Genomic DNA, 19,911 nt, shown 5'->3' on the forward strand with positions numbered 1-19,911 from the left:
CCACTTAAGAACGGGTTATCATTCTAAGAATTCTGCTTTGCAAACTTTGTGCGAATTTTTCAAAATTACTAATTATTATGTTTTCAAAATATCAATAGTATATTTAATATTTTACGAATAAAATGAGCTTGTTTAAATATTACGAAGAACGGTATTCGACTCTTATTCTAAATTGGTAAGACTACGAGCAACTAGTGTTTCTAAGTTCAGACGAAGCAAGTTCAACAACAAAGTACAATTCAATGCGTGTTATGAAAGGATAATACAATGGCTTGCACTTCTAAATATACTGATAACTTTGTGAAATCGTCGCTCATGAAAGATAAAATAAAATGGCATTTCTTCTGATATGTCTCAAGTCCGGAGTATCGTCAATGCTGTCAGAAATGATGAACGCTCGTCGCTTCCTTTGCTTGACTCGTTGACTGCCGCTGCAGCATTGATCGTGATGTTAAACTTTAAACCGGCTCGTCGCTTCCTTGGCTTGACTCGTTGACTGCCGCTGCAGCATTGATCGTGATGTTAAACTTTAAACCCGTCAATGTTACTTCAGAAATCATTTTTGCGGCTGCGGGTATTATTGGTACTCTACTGTCTTGGGTTTTCGCAAATTAACCATAAATGTAATACAACTCAATTAGAAATGTAATTTACTTGAAGTAATATCTGGTCATTTATTAATCGAGTAAATATTAAACTTCAAGACTAGTTTAATGTTTTGCATACTTTCCTGAAACTGGGGTTCCTTTCCTAAACACAGAATAGAAAACATTTAGAACACTATCAGAAAACGGCGAGATACCAATTAAACCGTTAGATATAGAAAGTGGAACAGCAGTTCTAGACACCAATGATTACATATAATAGGAAGCATCAAAATAGGTCTTAAACCAGTGATGTCACGCAAAGTGTACAACAGACGACTCAGAACAAACAACAGAGAAAAAACAACCTTCTGACAGAAACGTACAATACAAAACATGTTTACGAGAACATATCTATATTTCAATCTGGTAAACAAAATACGAACACAACCTTTAACACAGTTGAACAAAATTAGACATCCTAGCTTCCCAGTGAAAGAACAAACTTCAAGGTTTTCTGTGGTTTATTCACAGTCTCCCTGTCGCTGTCAAAGCCACTGCGTGGGTGCCAGTAGGGAGCAACGATGTCATTCTCCACATTCTTCACAACATTTCGTGAAGACGTTTTTGATTCACTTTCCATTGCACACTAAAAGGTGCACAGGGCAATGATGGGTGGATGTCTGAGGTGTCAAGCATCGCACAAATGTAAATGCCCGAGAATAAATCGACAATATTTCTTGACAATGATTTTTGGTCTTAAGGGAGGGATTTGCAGCTCGCAGATATTTTATAAATCATGTACCAAGACATCCGGCAGTGTCAACTCCATGACCCATATCAAAGAAATTCTTCAGCATGCATATTTGTTGGGTAAGAAAGGTTAAATGACGCATTTGCGCTGGTAAACTTAAGATAAAACATGATGAATGTGACGTGTTTTTCATGGTTTTATCTAACGACAAAGGCGTGTAAGTGTAAGATATCATCGTATTATTTGGTTTTTTTCGTGTACTCTGTCACGCACAGCAATCAAGCATACCGTCTGACGTCATCGTACTACGTGAAAACTTATTGTCAATAGAATTCGTGCTCATTAAATCAGTCTTCGTCTTTTTCTTTACTCTGCACTTGTGCAAATTGTGTTAAAATAGAATGTCTGAGTGTCTGGATAAAAGTCGAGGAGTTTCTTGACACATGGTAGATATAGCCAACTTCATTTACGAATCTCTAATGCTGAAAAGTAAAGTAGATTATGATCTATCAGTAGTACTTTGCAATATTGCAATTTAGTGCACTATGTCGATTTCTCGATGAACAATGGCCGACGACCAAACAAAAAGACTAGCTGAGCAGTGCTCTTCGCTTTTGCGCCAGGCAATAGGTATGCTGATGCCCCCGTTCAAACTTTGCAGGGTTTTTAAAAGTCATGCTGAAATTATTCTCAATTTACTTGGGGTAGAAGCAAACGCACATAGGTTGTATCTTCAAATAGATTAAACTATGTTGATACGGCAGAACTGTTGTTTACACAAACACATAAATAGCGCTATTACGGCAATTGCATGACGATAGGTTCTGTCTCGTCTTAGTCAGTCTTGAGTGTACCAAACTCTTGACTGCGAAATATTGATAATATTTGATTACATGTATTTTAAATGCGTCTTTGAATGTAAGACTTGGAGGCGAATGGGCCAGTCATAATTTTGACATTAATCCATCAAACCGATGGTCTGGTGACCAGACCTACTACACATCAATAAAGGAATGGAAAATCTGTGACCTTCTTGTGTCATTTCTTCAGCTGCCAGTTTCTAATGAAAAGCTTGAATACGGTATGGTCAAATGTCAAAATGGTTATTGAACTGAAGTCAATGAAAATATATGTTTGTATGATAATAAAGGATGAATTCACAACAGTTCACTTTTGTCCTATATTCTGTGAAAAAAATTGAGAAATTGATGTGTGCAATGGTAATGAAACAAGCTTTTGATCAGTGACTTTCATTTTAACATGCTCTGAAAACAAGTTCACTACTGAAGCCCATATAACACTTAAAAGTGATCATTTGTAGAAAATAGCACCGTAAAAATCTACCAGCCACTTAATAGTTCATAAAAATACTAAAATATTGATAAATCACATGTGTTAGCAATAGTATGATAATATTCAAAGCCAAGTACGAAGTCCGTAATGGTGCTTGACAATTATCTTTGAGTAAACTGGAACATCGCGCCCGTATTCATATTTTGAACAAACCATTCCCTCAAAAAGCATGCAATATCTATTTAAAGTTGCAATATGGATCAGAATTGATCTTCATATTTCGAAGATTTAACCTTATAGAAAAATCCATAACAAATTCATGCAGATTCGACCATTAACAGGAACACGGGGATGGCTCTAATTTAAGTAAATTGATTTAATTACCGAATAAATTGCTGTTTTGGTACGTACTGTTTGCGAGAGTAAAGCACAGAATTTGAAACGTCATTTTCACCATTTGAATATGTACGCATGCGTATTTGGTGCATGGTAACGGTTTGCGAAATTGCAACATCGTGTCAACATGCGTATGTAGCTTTCCCACGGGCAAGCGCGAAGCGGTCACGTCTCTGCCCACGCCCTGGCTGCTGACTGATTCAGCCTAGTAAAAATGGAAGAAATTAGCCAAAAATATCGGCAAAATAAATATTGTTTGGTCAGATCCAAAGATGGAACCAGAAAAAAAAGTGACAAGCTACTACTGCACCACGTCGAAGAGGCAGACTGTGTCTACAGTTTCTCGCGAAAACACCTACGTTGCCACTGTGTGATGATCAACTTCGCTGGCCCCCAGCGATGTTTCCTCGGGCAACACCGACCTACCAACACCGTACGGACCCCACGATTTAATCGGGCCGTAGTTCTTCCGCAAGGAAATAACTTAGATCTATTAGCATTCATTGATAATCTATATCCTTCAGGTCAAATATGCATTTTTCGGAAACAAAGAAAAACTGCAGTCTCCATCATTTACATGGTCTTATTTACAACGCGTCGATTGACGCGCTGACATGGCCATGCAAGACCAGACTGAGGGGCAAGACAGTTGCCGAACTTCTGCAGAGGTGGATGCTACTGAAGTGGGCAAAGCTTTCAAATAAATATAGCGTGCAGATACCTCGCCTTTTAACATGAAAAATTTAGCAACATGTAACGGGAGAGGCTTGCGGAAACGCTGTCAGGCACGCGGTGGAAACAACAAGATCGGTGTACGTGGTCTGGACGCTCGATCGATCGAACGTACACAGTAGGTGCATACGGCGCGGCACTGAGGTACATGTATATGGGTGAGAAAAATCAATCACACGATCTTTTGTAGAGCTGTACTTTATCATCTCGATATACTTATATTTCTGAAACATTGTGATGCTACTAAAGTTAGGCAATCGCAAAAGTTACAATGAATTATCATTATGTATGTCAAGCTCTGTCATTGTGTCAACATTGCCCCTTCAACGTGCACTCTATTGAGACGTCATCACTCTTGGTGGTACTTGTCACGTGCACAGCAGAAAACGCCAATGTTTTTGTTTTGAAAGTTTGTTTACAAAACAGCTTTTCTAGGCGGCCGCAACGTATCAAAATGAACGTATTTTTGTGCCGGAATTGGTAAGAGGCTTAGCTAAGAAGAGTACTTCAATGTAGTATGGTCTATTTGCTTTAGTTTTACGAAAAAAAATCGAGAATTTTGATCCATATTGCAACTTTAAGAAACAAAGTATTTAAGTGCATGTAATAGGTATTACAGAAACAAACTGAAAGTTATGGCGATATAGTGAAGATAATTTGACGGCGATCTTATAATTGACAGTGTTGACAATTTTTATGATTTTTGAGGTGTCCAAACGAGTCTACACTGTAGAATCATAAATTGCCCAAGGGCACAAAGTTTAAAAATCTACAGAAATATATTATCGATAGGCAAAACTCAAGGCAATTTAAAGGTTATCCTCAGTTGAGTGGCGTCCAGATAGATATTGTAGAAATACAGAAATATTTTCATCGATAAAACTGTGCATAATTTGTCATAATTTGAATCAGACCGAGAACGGCAGCTTTCGTTCAAATCCATGCATTCGATTTTGCTATACGATCTAAAAGTTTTGAGACCACAAATCCACATCGCCTTAGACACAAATATGAAAAAACATGTAGTCCCCACATTTGTGACGATTGATAAATTTAAATCTGATAACTCACTTGCCTTTAGGGATGTGAATATTCGTTGAATTTAAAACAAACACGGCAACCTATTATGCATTTTTTTCTCAAATATTTGCTTGGAGAGCATGAAGTACAAGATACATACAGACGTTGGATATCTGATAACGCCAAGGAGTTGTGCTTCAGAAAAGGAAGCAATATTTTTGGAATGCGATTTCGTCATGTCAACAAGCAATCCGGTCATGAATATCAGCTTGAGCGGAGATACCCCTATTTGCATATTTATATTAGAATTTCGTTCAAATGGAAGTGATGAGGGCGCTGTTCTACTTGACCGTTAGTGTGATTTTTCCTGTTTTTGGGGGCAATTTCAGCCCATTTTTCCCAACAAACGATGTCAGAGACGTTTCTATGGTCATATAAAGCAGTTAAGTTTGTGCCTATGAATTTTTATCAACTTCTACGGCTTACTTTTGGTGCTATGTGTGTATTGTCGATCTATGGCTCGCTAAACATAGGCCTACTTTTGAGCTGCCGCAACTACATGCACAGCTGATTCTTGTGAATATTTTTACATAGTTACACAGTCTAATCATTATTTAAGCCCCCTAACTTAGTTTTATTCTTGTTCATGCCCTACAAATCACTGCTTTGGCCTCGTAGGTCGTACACACCGTCCCGCCATCAGAAGACAAGATGGCCGCTTAAAGTGAGGAACGTACGTGTTGCACTCCGCTGACGCCTTGCTCACGTTTACAAATTGTTTAGGCCCAAAGATTGCACAATATCACATATTTTACTGTTGTCAATCCAACTTATGTTACATTTATATTTGATGCTTGGGTTACAATTTCGCGGTAGTCCTCGTAGGCATTGGCTACCAATATTCCATTGGGTAACCGGAGAAGTCTGGCCACAGGGTCCTCGAGCTCCGATGATGATGGTGATTAAACATTTAAAAATGAAGAAAAATAAAAAATATTTGGACTCAGTAAAGTTGTTGTTGTTGTTGTTGTTGTTATTGTTGTTGTAGTTGATAGTATTTGCAGAAAAGACAAATTATGCGCTGCAAAATTCAATACAGCCTCACTGTACACATGGAGGTAAGCTACCTCCATGCTATACACAAGCGCTGCAAAATTCAATACAGCGATATTGATGATGATGATGATTAAATATTAAAAAGGGAGAAAATAAAAATTTATTGGACTCTGTAAATTTGTTGTTGTTGTTGTTGTTGTTTTATTATTGTTGTTGTTGTTGATAGTATTTGCAGAAAAGAACAAAGTATGCGCTGCGAAATTCAATACAGCCTTACTATACTATGCGCTGCAAAATTCAATACAGCCTAACTATACATGTGCGTTGCCGCCTAACTATACTATGCGTTGCAAATTCAATACAGCCTAACTATACATGTGCGTTGCCGCCTAACTATACTATGCGTTGCAAATTCAATACAGCCTAACATTACCCAAGGGTTGTCACTTCATTGCCACACACTTTTTTTCAATCGCCAAAATGCACCTAGCAAGCATCGAAATCGGTAAAATTCGACGTAGGGTCAAAGCACATTGGTCCTTCTCAATCATACTCAAACATGTTTACCTCTTACCGATGAAAAGTCGAGAAATCAGCAGGTTTTTCAACGCATCTTGTCGTCTCTCACATTCCAGATTTAAAAGACCGCGCGGTACATTAGTCAAGTGGGCGCATTTCAAATCGAACCAATAGCTGAGCCCGTACTGAATGAATGGGCCCGACGTGAAAACCCGGCAGTAACGTAAGTTTCTCACGTCTTTGGAAAGAACTTTCTCTTGCTATGGGTGAACTGCAACTGTTAAAGTTACCAGAATTTCATACGCAGACAGTGTCACCCATAGTCTTCAAAGACGTAAGAAACTTACGTTACTGCCAGGTTTTCACGCTGGGCCCATCCAGCTCTGCTATTGGTTCGATTTGAAATGCGCCCATGTGACTTAATGTACCGCGCGGTCTTTTAAATCTGGAATGTAAGAGACGACCAGATGCGCCGAAAAACCTGCTGATTTCTCGACTTTTCATCGGTAAGAGGTAAACATGTTTGAGTATGATTGAGAAGGACCAATGTGCTTTGACCCTACGTCGAATTTTACCGATTTCGATGCTTGCTAGGTGCATTTTTGGCGATTGAAAAAAAAGTGTGTGGCAATGAAGTGACAACCCTTGGGTAATGTTAGGCTGTATTGAATTTGCAACGCATAGTATAGTTAGGCGGCAACGCACATGTATAGTTAGGCTGTATTGAATTTGCAACGCATAGTATAGTTAGGCGGCAACGCACATGTATAGTTAGGCTGTATTGAATTGCAACGCATAGGCCATAGTATAGTTGGGCGGCAACGCACAGGCTGTAATGAATTTTGCAGCGCATAGTATAGTAAGGCTGTATCGAATTTCGCAGCTCATACTTTGTTCTTTTCTGCAAATACTATCAACAACAACAACAACAATAATAAAAACAACAACAACAACAAATTTACAGAGTCCAATATATTTTTATTTTTCTCCATTTTTAAATATTTAATCATCATCATCATCAATATCGCTGTATTGAATTTTGCAGCGCATGTGTATAGCATGGAGGTAGCTTACCTCCATGTGTACAGTGAGGCTGTATTGAATTTTGCAGCGCATAATTTGTCCTTTTCTGCAAATACTATCAACTACAACAACAATAACAACAACAACAACAACAACAACTTTACTGAGTCCAAATATATTTTTATTTTTCTTCATTTTTAAATGTTTAATCACCATCATCATCGGAGCTCGAGGACCCTGTGGTCTGGCAGTTGCGAACTCGGCCATCGCCAGCGCTAATGGTGCCGACCAACTCGGCCAGTGCAGTGGGACTCGGCCAGGAGAACTCTGCCACTCGCAACAAAGCAATATGATTGCATACGCATTCTCTTCACAGTTGAATATGCCAAACAATTTTAACTTTTTACTACCATAGTTTTTGTTATTTTGTCGGTTTAATACTACCGGGTACTACGAACATTCAGAAAACAACTCAAAGTCGAAGAGCTCCCACGTCCACCCTGCAAAACATGTACGGTCTGCCTCCGTGTTTCTACAGATCGCGCGCGTACCGTATTAAAGTTCAGGCAAACATTATGCCATTTCTTCAGTAAGATTCATGGCTTGATGACTCTTAACTAAGTTGCTTCGCCATCTCCTATGACTTTTTAACGAACTTCAAGTGTAACTATGACGAAGACTGCAAAACTCGCTACCACGATCGCGATACACCGCCATCTTTAATTTTACCCAATGTGTGTATATCATACGTGCGTTGAACTGTGATCTGTGAAGTTTGCAAACATTACGCTCATCTTATGAATGACATTTAGATCGCTTTCGTATATAACTTAAGTGAGACTTCAAAAAAAGAAACACTAATATGGAGCATATATTCTAATAGGGTGCATACTGTACTGGCCGACTTCTCTTGTATTCGGTCATTGTCAACTGTCAGTGTCTGTCTGTTTGGAGTCGATGCAGGATGTGGTGGTCGGACATTCCCACGCCTGATTTTACTGACCCCTCAGCCTTTCAAGATAATAATATCGTTGTAAGAGTGGATTGTCACAGTTTTCCTTTTCACTGGTAACGGGTAGTATATCACTGTTCAGTTACCATGTTTCAACTCGTCAATGTTGACTGAAGTCCGATAGCATAAAGGCAAGTTTCAGTGCCATAGCGTTGTACGCTGTACACGCGTACACTGGGCTGTACGATCGGCCTTGTACGGTAACACTAACAGCGCATACATGGCATCATGAAATCATGCCGCAAATATATGCGCACTGTCAGAAATTCACGAAACTTGTCACAAGCGTTGTTCAATAGCAAGTGGTTTGACACAACAAGTATTATTTTTGTTCAAGACCTGTATCAGTGTGTTTCGGGTCACAGTCTAAAAATAGCACACAGCTGAGAGGTATAAACCATCATTGCAACGTACGAATTCAGTTGTCAATTATCATTAGTATTTATTTCTATCATGCATAGATACGATGAAATTACTCTCAAAAGTGTACATTACCTCATAGCATGTTCAATTTCGCATTAAATAATCATATTTGTGAGCTTTCGAGCCCATTTCCACGACCAAGTCGCTCGAACGACGTGTATTCCGACATATTGCTTGTTTACATTCAGAACGAGGCTCTGCAGCCTATTGAATTATGCAAATTTCTATACGTCCGCTCAAGCTGTATCATCCCCTGTATGATTTAAAATTCCCTAGAATTCACAGCAGCGTTTGGAAGTTTTTCAATAAAAATGACTAAAGTAGCTCGCAAATCAAATCATGTCATCATCGTCGTAGTAACTTGAACTTGACTATATGTGAGGGTATCAATATAGCACTATCGACTAAATTTTAAACTTATTGGAGAAGAAGATTTAAAGACGATTTTTAGAACACAAGTGAAAAAGAAATCGCCCTAAAGTTGAAATATAAAAACTTCGCAATATGTTGAATAAGTAAAACGTGTACCAAATATCAAAGCAAGCGCATATAAGTGTTTGTAAGAGTTCTCAAATGTCCCAACTTGACTTATGACCAGATAACAACTAACGGTTGCCTATCATAGTAACTCAGTCATGTACACATCAGATTTGATAACGTCTCAATAACTGCTGGGAAAAGTTATCTGCGAACGACACGCAACTTGGATGTCTTGGGGGCAGCGATTATGCCAATACTTTGGGTGAGATCAACTCCGACATCGCCCTCTGGAGGCTTAAATGAAAACATTTTCATCACATTTGAGAAGACCAGAAACAACTCCATTTGAGCGAGTTCCTTTCCAACGCACACTCTCGGGCCTGTAAATGAAAAAATGACCTTACTCAATAAACGAAATAGATATTTACAACAAGAATGAAATTTAATGCATCGGGAAAGAAAATGCAAAGGTAACACGATAGGCTTTACTGGAAATCGTGTCTTACAGGAAAGTGATATTTTCCGTTTCAGTGCAATGTGGTCCACGATATTGAGAACTAGTTAGATACAATTTGTGTCAGGTAGACCTACAAACAATCGCCTTGAATCGTTCAACTCAAAAGCATTTGTTCAATTTGATAATTACTTTATTTTTGCGATTCCCAAAAAGTAACAACTCTCAATGTGAATGATTTCTTTCTGAGTTATAAATCTCATTTCTTTCATAGAATGCAAATAACATGAGGCAAATTCAATGAAGAAACGGAAAGAGCGGTGTGCTGTTTGAGAGCTATAAGCTTAAATGAAATAATTGTTCCAGGTGATTGATCAACTAGCGAGTTAACTGGCTAAAAGCTTATTTCCTTTTGGCTATTCTTTGCATCTGTCTACGTAAGGTGAGCTACGATGCAATCATCCAAAGTTAATGATCGTACAGTTAAATGTAATGCGTATTCAACAGGATGCCCTCTGAGTTGGGGCTTGTTTGCAGCTCTCTTAACGTTTTGTAGGTCGCCCTCTACTGTGGGATGATTAAGGATAAGTATGCCTTTGGTATAAGTACGATCTTCACCTTCCTTTTGATCATCTTAAAATTTGCCTCTCCCAATCATACTCGTTGGCATCGACGTCATAATACTTAAATCAAATGAAATTTTGTTAACGAAACAACTCGGCAATACAAAGTGTTCGCGGCTTACCGTATGAGTAATGCGACAAAAGATCTGCCTTGCCGAACTGGCCATCCTCCTGCAACCATCTCTCAGGATTGAATTCGTCCGGTTTCGTCCAATACCTCTCATCTTGGTGCATGGAATACATGTTTGCGAAGACCATTGTGTTAGCTGGGATATCGAAACCTCTAAATTGAACGTGTTTTGTTGTCACGTGAGGTAATCCAACGGGCACAACGGTCACATGTCGCAAAACTTCATGTATGCATGCTTGTGTGTAAGGATATCGATTGCGATCCGAATATTTTATGAATGAAGTTTCAGCGTGAACTGTGTCGATTTCTTTCTGAACTCGACGTTGGACATCTGGGTATTGAGCCATATACAGGAAGACCCAAGTAAGTGATGACCCGGTTGTTTCAATTGAGGACATCACAATTTCTCCAAATTCTTTTGGCAAGTGTGGCTCGTCGATGTAGTTCTGCGACGGCTTGTTTTCTTTCAGGAAAGCTGCCTTCGCGAGGAAGATGTCCAGCATATCTCGAGGCGAGGAAGGGTCCAGTGTACGTCGATGGGCCTCGATGTGCTTTCCAATAGTGACTTGGAACACTTCAAGCTGAGAAATCAGTTCCCTTTTCATAGCCAGAGGAAAGCGCCAGAGAAAAGGGAATATTTCGATCAGCCCGGCTGACCTGAACGCCTTAATAATTTGAACACCGTTCTCGTGTACTTTCGTGTGGTATGCATTCTCATAATCAACGCGCTCACCCAAGAAGAGGGCTGAAATCATGTTGTGTGTGACTTTGCTGATCACGTCACGCAGGAAGTCATCGATGATCTGACCTTTCGTTGTATCGAGAAGCCCGTACAGATAGCCTATCTCCTCGTGTATTTGACTTTCTATTACACTGTTTTCGTTGCCCATTCCAAAATGCCGGAATCCAGTTTTAATCAGTGTCCTTCTCATCTTCCATTTGTAATCAGGCTGTCGAACGACTATAACTAAAGCAAAGATGAAATCGATAACAGAATTATATATATATATATATATATATATATATATATATATATATATATATATATATATCCTCATGGGAAATGGTACTTCAATTAAAAGGTGATAGCATCTGTTACTTGAGTTTCATGCATCCTTCGATCTTCAGACTAACTTATTTTCTTGGATCTTCACTCTCACTTATATGGTTTGGACGTATTATAATATTGTGTTTTAAGTAGTGTTGAAATTAGATGAATAACATTTGTTTTGGTGGCGACACTTTGCAACCAACTTAGAGCATTCGTTTAACAGCGTAGACTTATCAGCATTAATTATGTGTAGCTTTTCTGATAGATAAATATTACAATTCACTTGCTTATTCTAGACCAACTCGATTCTCTGGCAAAATTGACCATTACATATCGCCGTTTTGGTCCTTCCGCTTGAGCGGCGAAATAAACTTTGACAGTTCAGTACCATTCTCATACTATATAAAGATATATGAAGACAGCAGTCAATACCAATTTCATTTGGTTTATTGACGCTGAGAACACGATCGAGAATTTGATGTATCATGATGTATCATGGTCGATTATTGCCAGAGCATCGACGTATTTTAACAAACGCAAACGATGCAACTTTTGCCTATCAGAAAACCTGCAAATGACCGATGCTGATAAACCTACGCTGTTACATAAATGTTGCATCTCTTAGAATATGTTTGAGTAGCTTGCTGCTTCAAATAAAATCATAGATTCGACCATATGGTTTTCCAGTGGATAATAGATACATAACTTAATTCTGTACTATTACGATATCCGTTATCTTTAACAGTATCACATCTCATGAATGACACTGTTTGACTGATAGTTCCTCAATTCATCCATCTATCCATGCAGGAAATGTCATATTCGAGATATTATCACACCTCTGCGGTTTTAAATGAAACGTTATTCATACAATTGCATGTTTAAAGTTCTTCGTGAAGAAAATGTCATATTCCAGGACTCTGGTTCGTTGTATCGTTTGTGTAATTCTTTTGACTTTGAACTTCAAGACAAAATCACAGATAAATTGGTAAATCTGTGTGTCTGTCTGTAAAGCTTTTTTTTCTGAAAATAGTACATACTTTTAAACGCTAGTAACAATTTGTATTTTCTTGCAAGGAATCAGTATTTTGAAAATGCCCTACTTTCATTTTCCTTAATCATCTACGAAAAACAGAGCATTGTGAAAATCACACAGTTAAATATCTGACTCCCTAGGTTATTATTCGATTTATTTTCTCAAGAAAGTCATATCATACTCTACATAGGACTGATGAGTTTGGTTATTATGCCTTCTGTTCTTACCTTCTCCTCCGTGAACTTTCGAATGTACGTTATCTGGCCTGGCGGAAAAAAGGCTTCGATTTTCCACAAATGCCTCCTTCACCGCATCGTAGCCATGCAGAATTACAGCAAGCTTACTACCGAGACGCACACTGATGACGTCACCGTATTTCTTGGCCATCTCCATAGACCATACACCGGGGTCGCTCATCAAGCTTGGGAGCACGCCCACCAACGGCAAGCCCCATGGACCCGGGGGGAGATTCTTTGGTCGGTTTATGAACCATACGATCAGGGTAAAGATGGTAACCAATAGCACCAATATGTCAAACATGATTGATTATAATGCGTTCTGTTGAACAGTGTGCGAAATTAACGTCGGTCCGACGGTCCGAGACCGACAGATTTCTCGTTGGGCCGAAAGTTTTTAGCAACATGTCGGTCCTTATGACCGACTGAAATTTGGAATAAATGATGAAAATTTCTCCGTCAAGACCTGTAACAGATGCAGATGATGACTGACTCTGAATCATGTGATTCAGACTTGAATGTCATGCACCTATCAATGTTTTCCACCGTGGGAGTGCGGGGCAACAGGGGATATTGATCGCACTTCGTGTCCTGGTAGTGGGAAATTTGATCTCTCTTGTACGCCAGACCGGTGGTGGGGGGAGCTGACAATGTCGCAACATAATATTTTTTGTCTTGCGACTTTTTACATTTAAGAAGAGGCTAATCCCTCCGATCGACGCGCATAGCACGGTGCAGCTGATTACATTCAGATCAGTATGAATTACGTCCGTGCATGCAGATTCTAGCAATGATGGATTGATTTTGGTGCAACAATGTGACACAATATTATAATAATACTCGTCTAGTGAGTGTAACCCTGGTAATGTTAGCATATCTGTGTCATATGATAACAACACCCAGTATGATCACTAGTTTCACACTTTAAGTGTTCGGAATTTACATGTACAAAAATGTACATAATACAGCCCTTCATTTTATCAAACTGACTCCGTTTTCTTTGCTTTGATTTTCCATTGAAGCGTTAAAAACATAGCCTAAACGGTTCATAGAGAATAGTGTTTTTGACTAAACATATGTGGTTTTGAACCTGGAGGTATTTTTTTACCTCTATGGTTTTGAACTACGCCCGACACAAGGACCAGATGTTACTCGACAGCTGTGCAGTCGACAGTCAAATTCAAGTTTCGCTGCGTTTAATTGTGGACCGCTAGAACATCTTGCTTGCTCGTTGGTCTTTAACCAAATTTCACAAGGCCGACTGTTACCATGATATATCGTGATAAAAAGTGTTATAAAACAGAGCGGCCTTATCATTAACAGTTTTATCGAGTTGCACGATCCATCGTGTATACTCTCAGAGGCCGAAAGTAGGGCTTCAAATTGTTTCGATGTATACCGTTTTACGACAGGCAGGCAAAACTCACCGTCATCCTGGACTGTACGCCTAAATGTCGCAAAAAATTACGTCTTTTAAGATTTTACGGTATCATTAACTGATCTTGTCGATGGTTTTCAGCAGTATCGAGAGTCTGTCAAACTTTTCAGAGTCATTTTAATAACTAAGCTTTCAAAGGGCGATGAGACCCAGCAATCGCTCAGGCAAAACTTTTCGATCAGAAAATATGCATTCATTTCCGCGAGTGGCGACGTGTGCCATTCATGTTGTCTGCAATTTCTATAATCGAGAAAAAGTTACGATACTTGTCCTTTTTATTAAAAGTATAACTTCATCTGTTTCTTTATGAATGCAACAAAGGGCACATTTAAATTTATTTATTTTTGAAAAAAATTTAAAGTAATCCATACGTCATATCAAAATACATACAGTCGTAGTGATCAATGTTTGTATAAAAAATTTATTCATACACTCCCCTTACTCATGACTGTTTTCAGGGTACTAAGCTATTCACTCACTCTTCTACCACTTGCTTTGGCTAATTTCAGAAGTGATTTTCAGCTCTCCAACCATTTTCAAATCACAATATCACATGCCCTGGTGTAGTGTACGATAGGGCTGTTCACAGTTTACGTCACTGTTCTCTCATTGATATGCAAAAATAAATATTTTTCCGCATTTTTAGATATTACGCTTTTGAAAATTGCGCATGCAAAATCGACGAAAAAGAATCTTAGTAGGCAACTGCTAGTGTAACAATGAATACTAAAGGCATATTCACGATTCAGAGTACAAGCTGCAAAAACGGCCGTGTATGCAACATTGATAAAATTTGTCCGCATTTCAAGCTGCGTGTCCGATGTCGCGCGCGTACAGCTATATTTAGTAACAAACCTGTAACCGTGAACAGCGCTATTGTACACAGCAATGTAGAGAACACCATTCCCCATAGAAAGTTATGAGAGACAAACTTTCTCGCTTTCATCAGCCACATGTAGCCAGTGCATGAGCCTGTATTCCCCGGCCCCTGGGTGTTTGACATCATTGTATAGTCCGAGAGTGGGGGATTTGACATGGCTAGAAAAAATGTCGAATTCTCCTGTTAGTCCCATAGTCCCCCCTCCCGTGGTGGAAAACATTGATAAATGTGCGCGCATGACAGTGAGGAAGATGAGGGCTGTGATCTTTTTCAGATTCCAGATCATGTAGATGAATGATTCATTCACTCACACTATTCTGCAATCTATGTGAACAATAGTCCTTTTGAGTGAATACTTACTGACTCTATTGATAAAAGGACATGAAAAATCAAATATTACATTATTCAAAAGCATAGTATTGGTGGAGAAGTTGACTTTCATGGTCTTTAACAACTGCCTTTATTGAGGACCGGCAGTTTTCTGTAAGGACCTGAAGCTTTGGATTGGTGCAGGTCCTTATGACCTGAAGCTATTTTCTCTTAATTTCGCACACTGATTATAATGCGTTCTGTTGAACAGAATGAAAATTAAAACATATGAAAAACAATCGACAGACATACTGGCATTACTATTATGAACTTTGTAACAACGTAGAAACAATTATCAAAACATGATAAATGAACAAATGAATTAAGTCATAAAATTGCTCACAATCCTCACTTATCTTGAGTTAACGTCTCGGTAGTCAGTGACCAGCATGGCACACACAATGTTTTTTCAAAAAAGGAAGCCGTAGTCTTTTCAAAGTAGATTCCATTATGTGTTTCGATCGCCGTAACATTTTTTTAAAATTTCTAAAATGTTTTAATTAAATAAGTTGAGGTGTCGTTTTCATGTCGAGAGTAATGAATTTGTAGGGAGCTTTGAGTTTGCAAACAGATTATCGGATTGAGCTTTTTAAAAATTATTGATTAAAAATTGCAAGAACAGTTCACCAGAACATTCAGTTAGTAGCTAAATAGTTTTATGCCTTCTAATACGCAATTTATATTCATCTAGTGTATCCGATGTATCATCATTGATAATTACTTCAATTTGGAGCCAAAAGGGCATTGTAAGGGAGCCTTCAGAGATTATAGGGGGTTCGCCGGGGGTTTTTCGTGCACACCTGTACCGTAAAATGTGACCCTCCCCTCCTCTTATCTATAGTGTGACCCTTCCCCTTGTCAGACATTTTAAAACTTGACCCTCCCCGAACCACTGCGGTATTCTTCCCAGGAATAACTGAAACAATATCAGCTAATTTACATAACAATTGGTTCAATTATTATGTTAGCTAGGGACAAATTACGGAGGAGAGGGCTGGTGTTTTTCGAGGGACAGTCGCAATTTATCAAGCAAGAATTTTTGAAGAGATATGGTATTTCATACATTTGAGGGAGGGTCACCATATTTTGTGCAACTATAAGAAGGCAAGATGTGACTGATACAGTGCTTCATCCAAGAATATCAAATCATAATACATGGAATCTATCAGACAAATTATTGACAATGCCCCCCATAAAACATGCTATATCTGTATATTATATATGTTTGACAATGTATTTAAATGTACCTTGCTTGAATTGGAAAGTAAGATGTGCATTTGTGTACAAGAAATTGATTTTTGAACTTCATCTAAAATGTTGGTTCACTATAAATGGTAGTCTACGATGAAACTATGAATAATTTTTTTCCAATACAAAAATAGGTAAATCTGTGCATTTGTGTACACTGGATATTATTGATATTAATGTTCTTGATTAGACTAGAGTGGTTACAAGTCCACGGTTGTGCAAGAAATGTGATTTTAGAATTTCACCGAAATGTCGATTCACTATACATGGCAGTCTATGATGAAACTATGAATAATTATTGTCCAATACAAAACTAGGTAAATCTGTGCATTTATGTATGATTGATTATTGATATTAATGTTCTTGATTAGACTAGAGTGGTTATAAGTCCATGGTTGTGCATGAAATTTGATTTTGGAATTTCACTGAAATGTTGATTCATTGTACATGGTAGTCTATGACAGAACTTTGCATAATGTTTTCCAATATAAAACTAACAATATCTTTGCATTTATGTATATTCGATAATTGATATACACTTTTCCACCTGTTGCATATGTCTTGGTCTCTTGCATTTTATCAGTCTTAACTGTTCAAGGTGTTTAATGTAGGATACCGCTGCATCTTCTTTGCTTGTGAAACTTGTGGATAATGTGTACGTATTTAAAAGAATCGGCGTATTTCGTTGGTGATTTCCTATTCAGGAAATATCACACGGACAATCACAGATTTGGCCATAAAATCAGCTTCTCTCAAAAGTACCCTCCCCCAAGATAGGTTTCTAAAAAGTGACCCTCCTCCGTTGGACAGTTTCTAAAAACTGACCCTCCCTCTGATTCCCCCGGCTCACCCCTGTAATTACTGAAGCCTCCCAAAAGTCCTTCCAAACGACCTATGTGACCAAATAACAACTTATTTCCCCAAACTACGTTGGCCAAACCATTTATCAATTTGTAGTAAGCTTATCTTCCTACGAAAGAAACCAAGAGTGCTAACAAAAACTGCTGAAGCTCGAAAATATAGTTTGAAAATCCTGAGAGGTGAAGGTTGAACTAGGCATACCAAATTGGGTGATGGTTTTGTTTAATTGGCCTGCCAACCATAGCCTTTTACATGGCTCTGTTTATAAAGCAATCAGTCAATTAAATTAGCGTCTGTGAGTTCTGGTACGAAGTTCTCACACCAACATATTGTCACGATTTAATGATGAAGCACCATTCGTCCTGGATTATACGAGATGCTGAAAACACCTAGACAAGACAAGTCAGTACAGCCAATATGTCAAAAATATTGAAAAATGTTAGATTTGTGACAATGTATGCTCATCATAGGTAACTGGCAGCCCTGGTATTTTATAACGTTTTAGGGGTCCAGCCTATATTAGCACGGACCCCTATTTGTTTCACATGAGTTTTCTTTATTCCTCTCCTTAAAGACATAACAGCAGAAAAGCATCAGACTGAAAGCCGAATTTTGTATTCCTTTTTTGCCCACGTGTGAACACGTGGGCATATGTCGCAGCGATGTCTGTCTGTCTGTGTGTCTGTCTGTCTGTTGGTCCATTTTCTCAAAAACGGCTGAACGTATTTCAGTCAAATTTGGTAGACATCTTCAGAATTCAAATGGCTAGAACTGAAAAGGTTTTGGTGGGCGTGGCTTGGATATTAATGAAGTTATGAAAGTTTTAATTTTTCTGTTACGCCGCGTATGACAAGTGAAAACAATCGACTGTTTGAGGGCGCTGTGAAATGTGCTTGTCCAGGTTGGCTACAGCTGCAGCTGGATAGCTCTGGTTTCAACCACGGTCCCTCCGTGTTTCAACCTCGTATTGAACATTAAAAATATGATATTTTATTACTCATTCAACTCACTATTCAAGATAAAATATCGTTTAGCAAATTAGCTTTATCCTTGGTAATTGATTGTTTCCCTCGCTGCTCGATCGCCAGAAATGAGTACATACGTTCTTAGCCCTGCGTACGATGCTGTGTGTTCCGCTACAGCTAATAGCCCCGCTCACCACAGCCCTGCAAAGGCCCGTACGTAGAGTTGGTGACTTCAAATCCATTTTTGGACTTGACGTAAAAAGCCAAATTACTGCCGAAATTCAGCGTTCTTGGCCCAAGTCATATCCCTGCCTACCTCAGCTACTAGATCGCTTCCAAAAATGCCAGTCTTTTATTCTTTTTTCGTAAATAACCGTCGATGTCGGCAACTCTCTCGCTAGCCCTGCGTACGTACGCAGTGTAACGCTGTGCATTCCCTGTGTGCGTTCCTAACAAACAGCGTACACTGCGTACGTACGCAGGGCTAGCGAGAGAGTTGCCGACATCGACGGTTATTTACGAAAAAGAATAAAAGACTGGCATTTTTGGAAGCGATCGAGTAGCTGAGGTAGGCAGGGATACGACTTGGGCCCAAGAACGCTGAATTTCGGCAGTAATTTGGCTTTTTACGTCAAGTCCAAAAATGGATTTGAAGTCACCAACTCTACGTACGGGTCTTTGCAGGGCTGTGGTGAGCGGGGCTATTATTAGCTGTAGCGGAACACACAGCATCGTACGCAGGGCTAATACGTTCTCTACCTAGCCTCATGGCATGGAAGTGCTGATGAATAATATTACTTTGGGTCAAAGGTATTGAAGTGTCCAATCAGGTTCGTGCACAGAGTCCAAGGCCATGACCTACTTCATGTACTTCTGCACTGTTTTGATTTTGCTTCGCCAAGAAACGTATTCGTCATTGTCCATAGAAGTATGTTTGCTCTCCTTTGAGGTTGTTTGTGAAACAAATTCCGGGATAGGCCTTGGAATGCATACGATCGGCATCGCGGCAGTGCATGTAGCTAGCCCTACGAGTATGGCGAGAGTGTCCGGCTTTGGCTACGCCGCCTCCCACCTCCGGCAGGCGGCGTAGCCCCCGGCGTAGCCAAAGCCGGACACTGTCGCCATACTCGTAGGGCTACGCATGTAGCGTACCATGCTTGTGTAACTGCCGAGCTCAACGTGCATTCACGGTTGATACTCGTGTACAATCATGATGTGTTCAATTCTGATGAAGATTCATAAGTCTTACTTTTGCAGTCTTTTTTCCGTACGATAATCCCGACAATACGTGTTACTGTTAGACGAGGTGGCCATTTATGATTCAATAC

The 19,911-nt window shown here is 39.1% G+C and overlaps 1 protein-coding gene across 2 annotated transcripts in view; it reads right to left on the reverse strand.

Annotated features, from left to right (window-relative positions):
- Positions 1 to 9,062: 9,062 nt before the first annotated feature.
- LOC139134979 (cytochrome P450 2J4-like) overlaps positions 9,063 to 19,911 on the reverse strand; it is a 19,163-nt gene continuing 8,314 nt past the window's right edge. For both annotated transcript variants that reach the window (XM_070702100.1, XM_070702101.1), the window contains exons 2-4: positions 12,814 to 13,144; positions 10,492 to 11,466; positions 9,063 to 9,672 (exon numbers count right to left, since the gene is read on the reverse strand). In XM_070702100.1, coding sequence (XP_070558201.1) covers positions 9,494 to 9,672; positions 10,492 to 11,466; positions 12,814 to 13,126 — 1,467 coding nt within the window. In that variant the 5' untranslated portion in view covers positions 13,127 to 13,144 and the 3' untranslated portion in view covers positions 9,063 to 9,493. The remainder of the gene's footprint in view (positions 9,673 to 10,491; positions 11,467 to 12,813; positions 13,145 to 19,911) is intronic.

Source organism: Ptychodera flava, chromosome 6 (assembly GCF_041260155.1).
Source record: "Ptychodera flava strain L36383 chromosome 6, AS_Pfla_20210202, whole genome shotgun sequence".
Lineage (NCBI taxonomy): Eukaryota > Metazoa > Hemichordata > Enteropneusta > Ptychoderidae > Ptychodera > Ptychodera flava.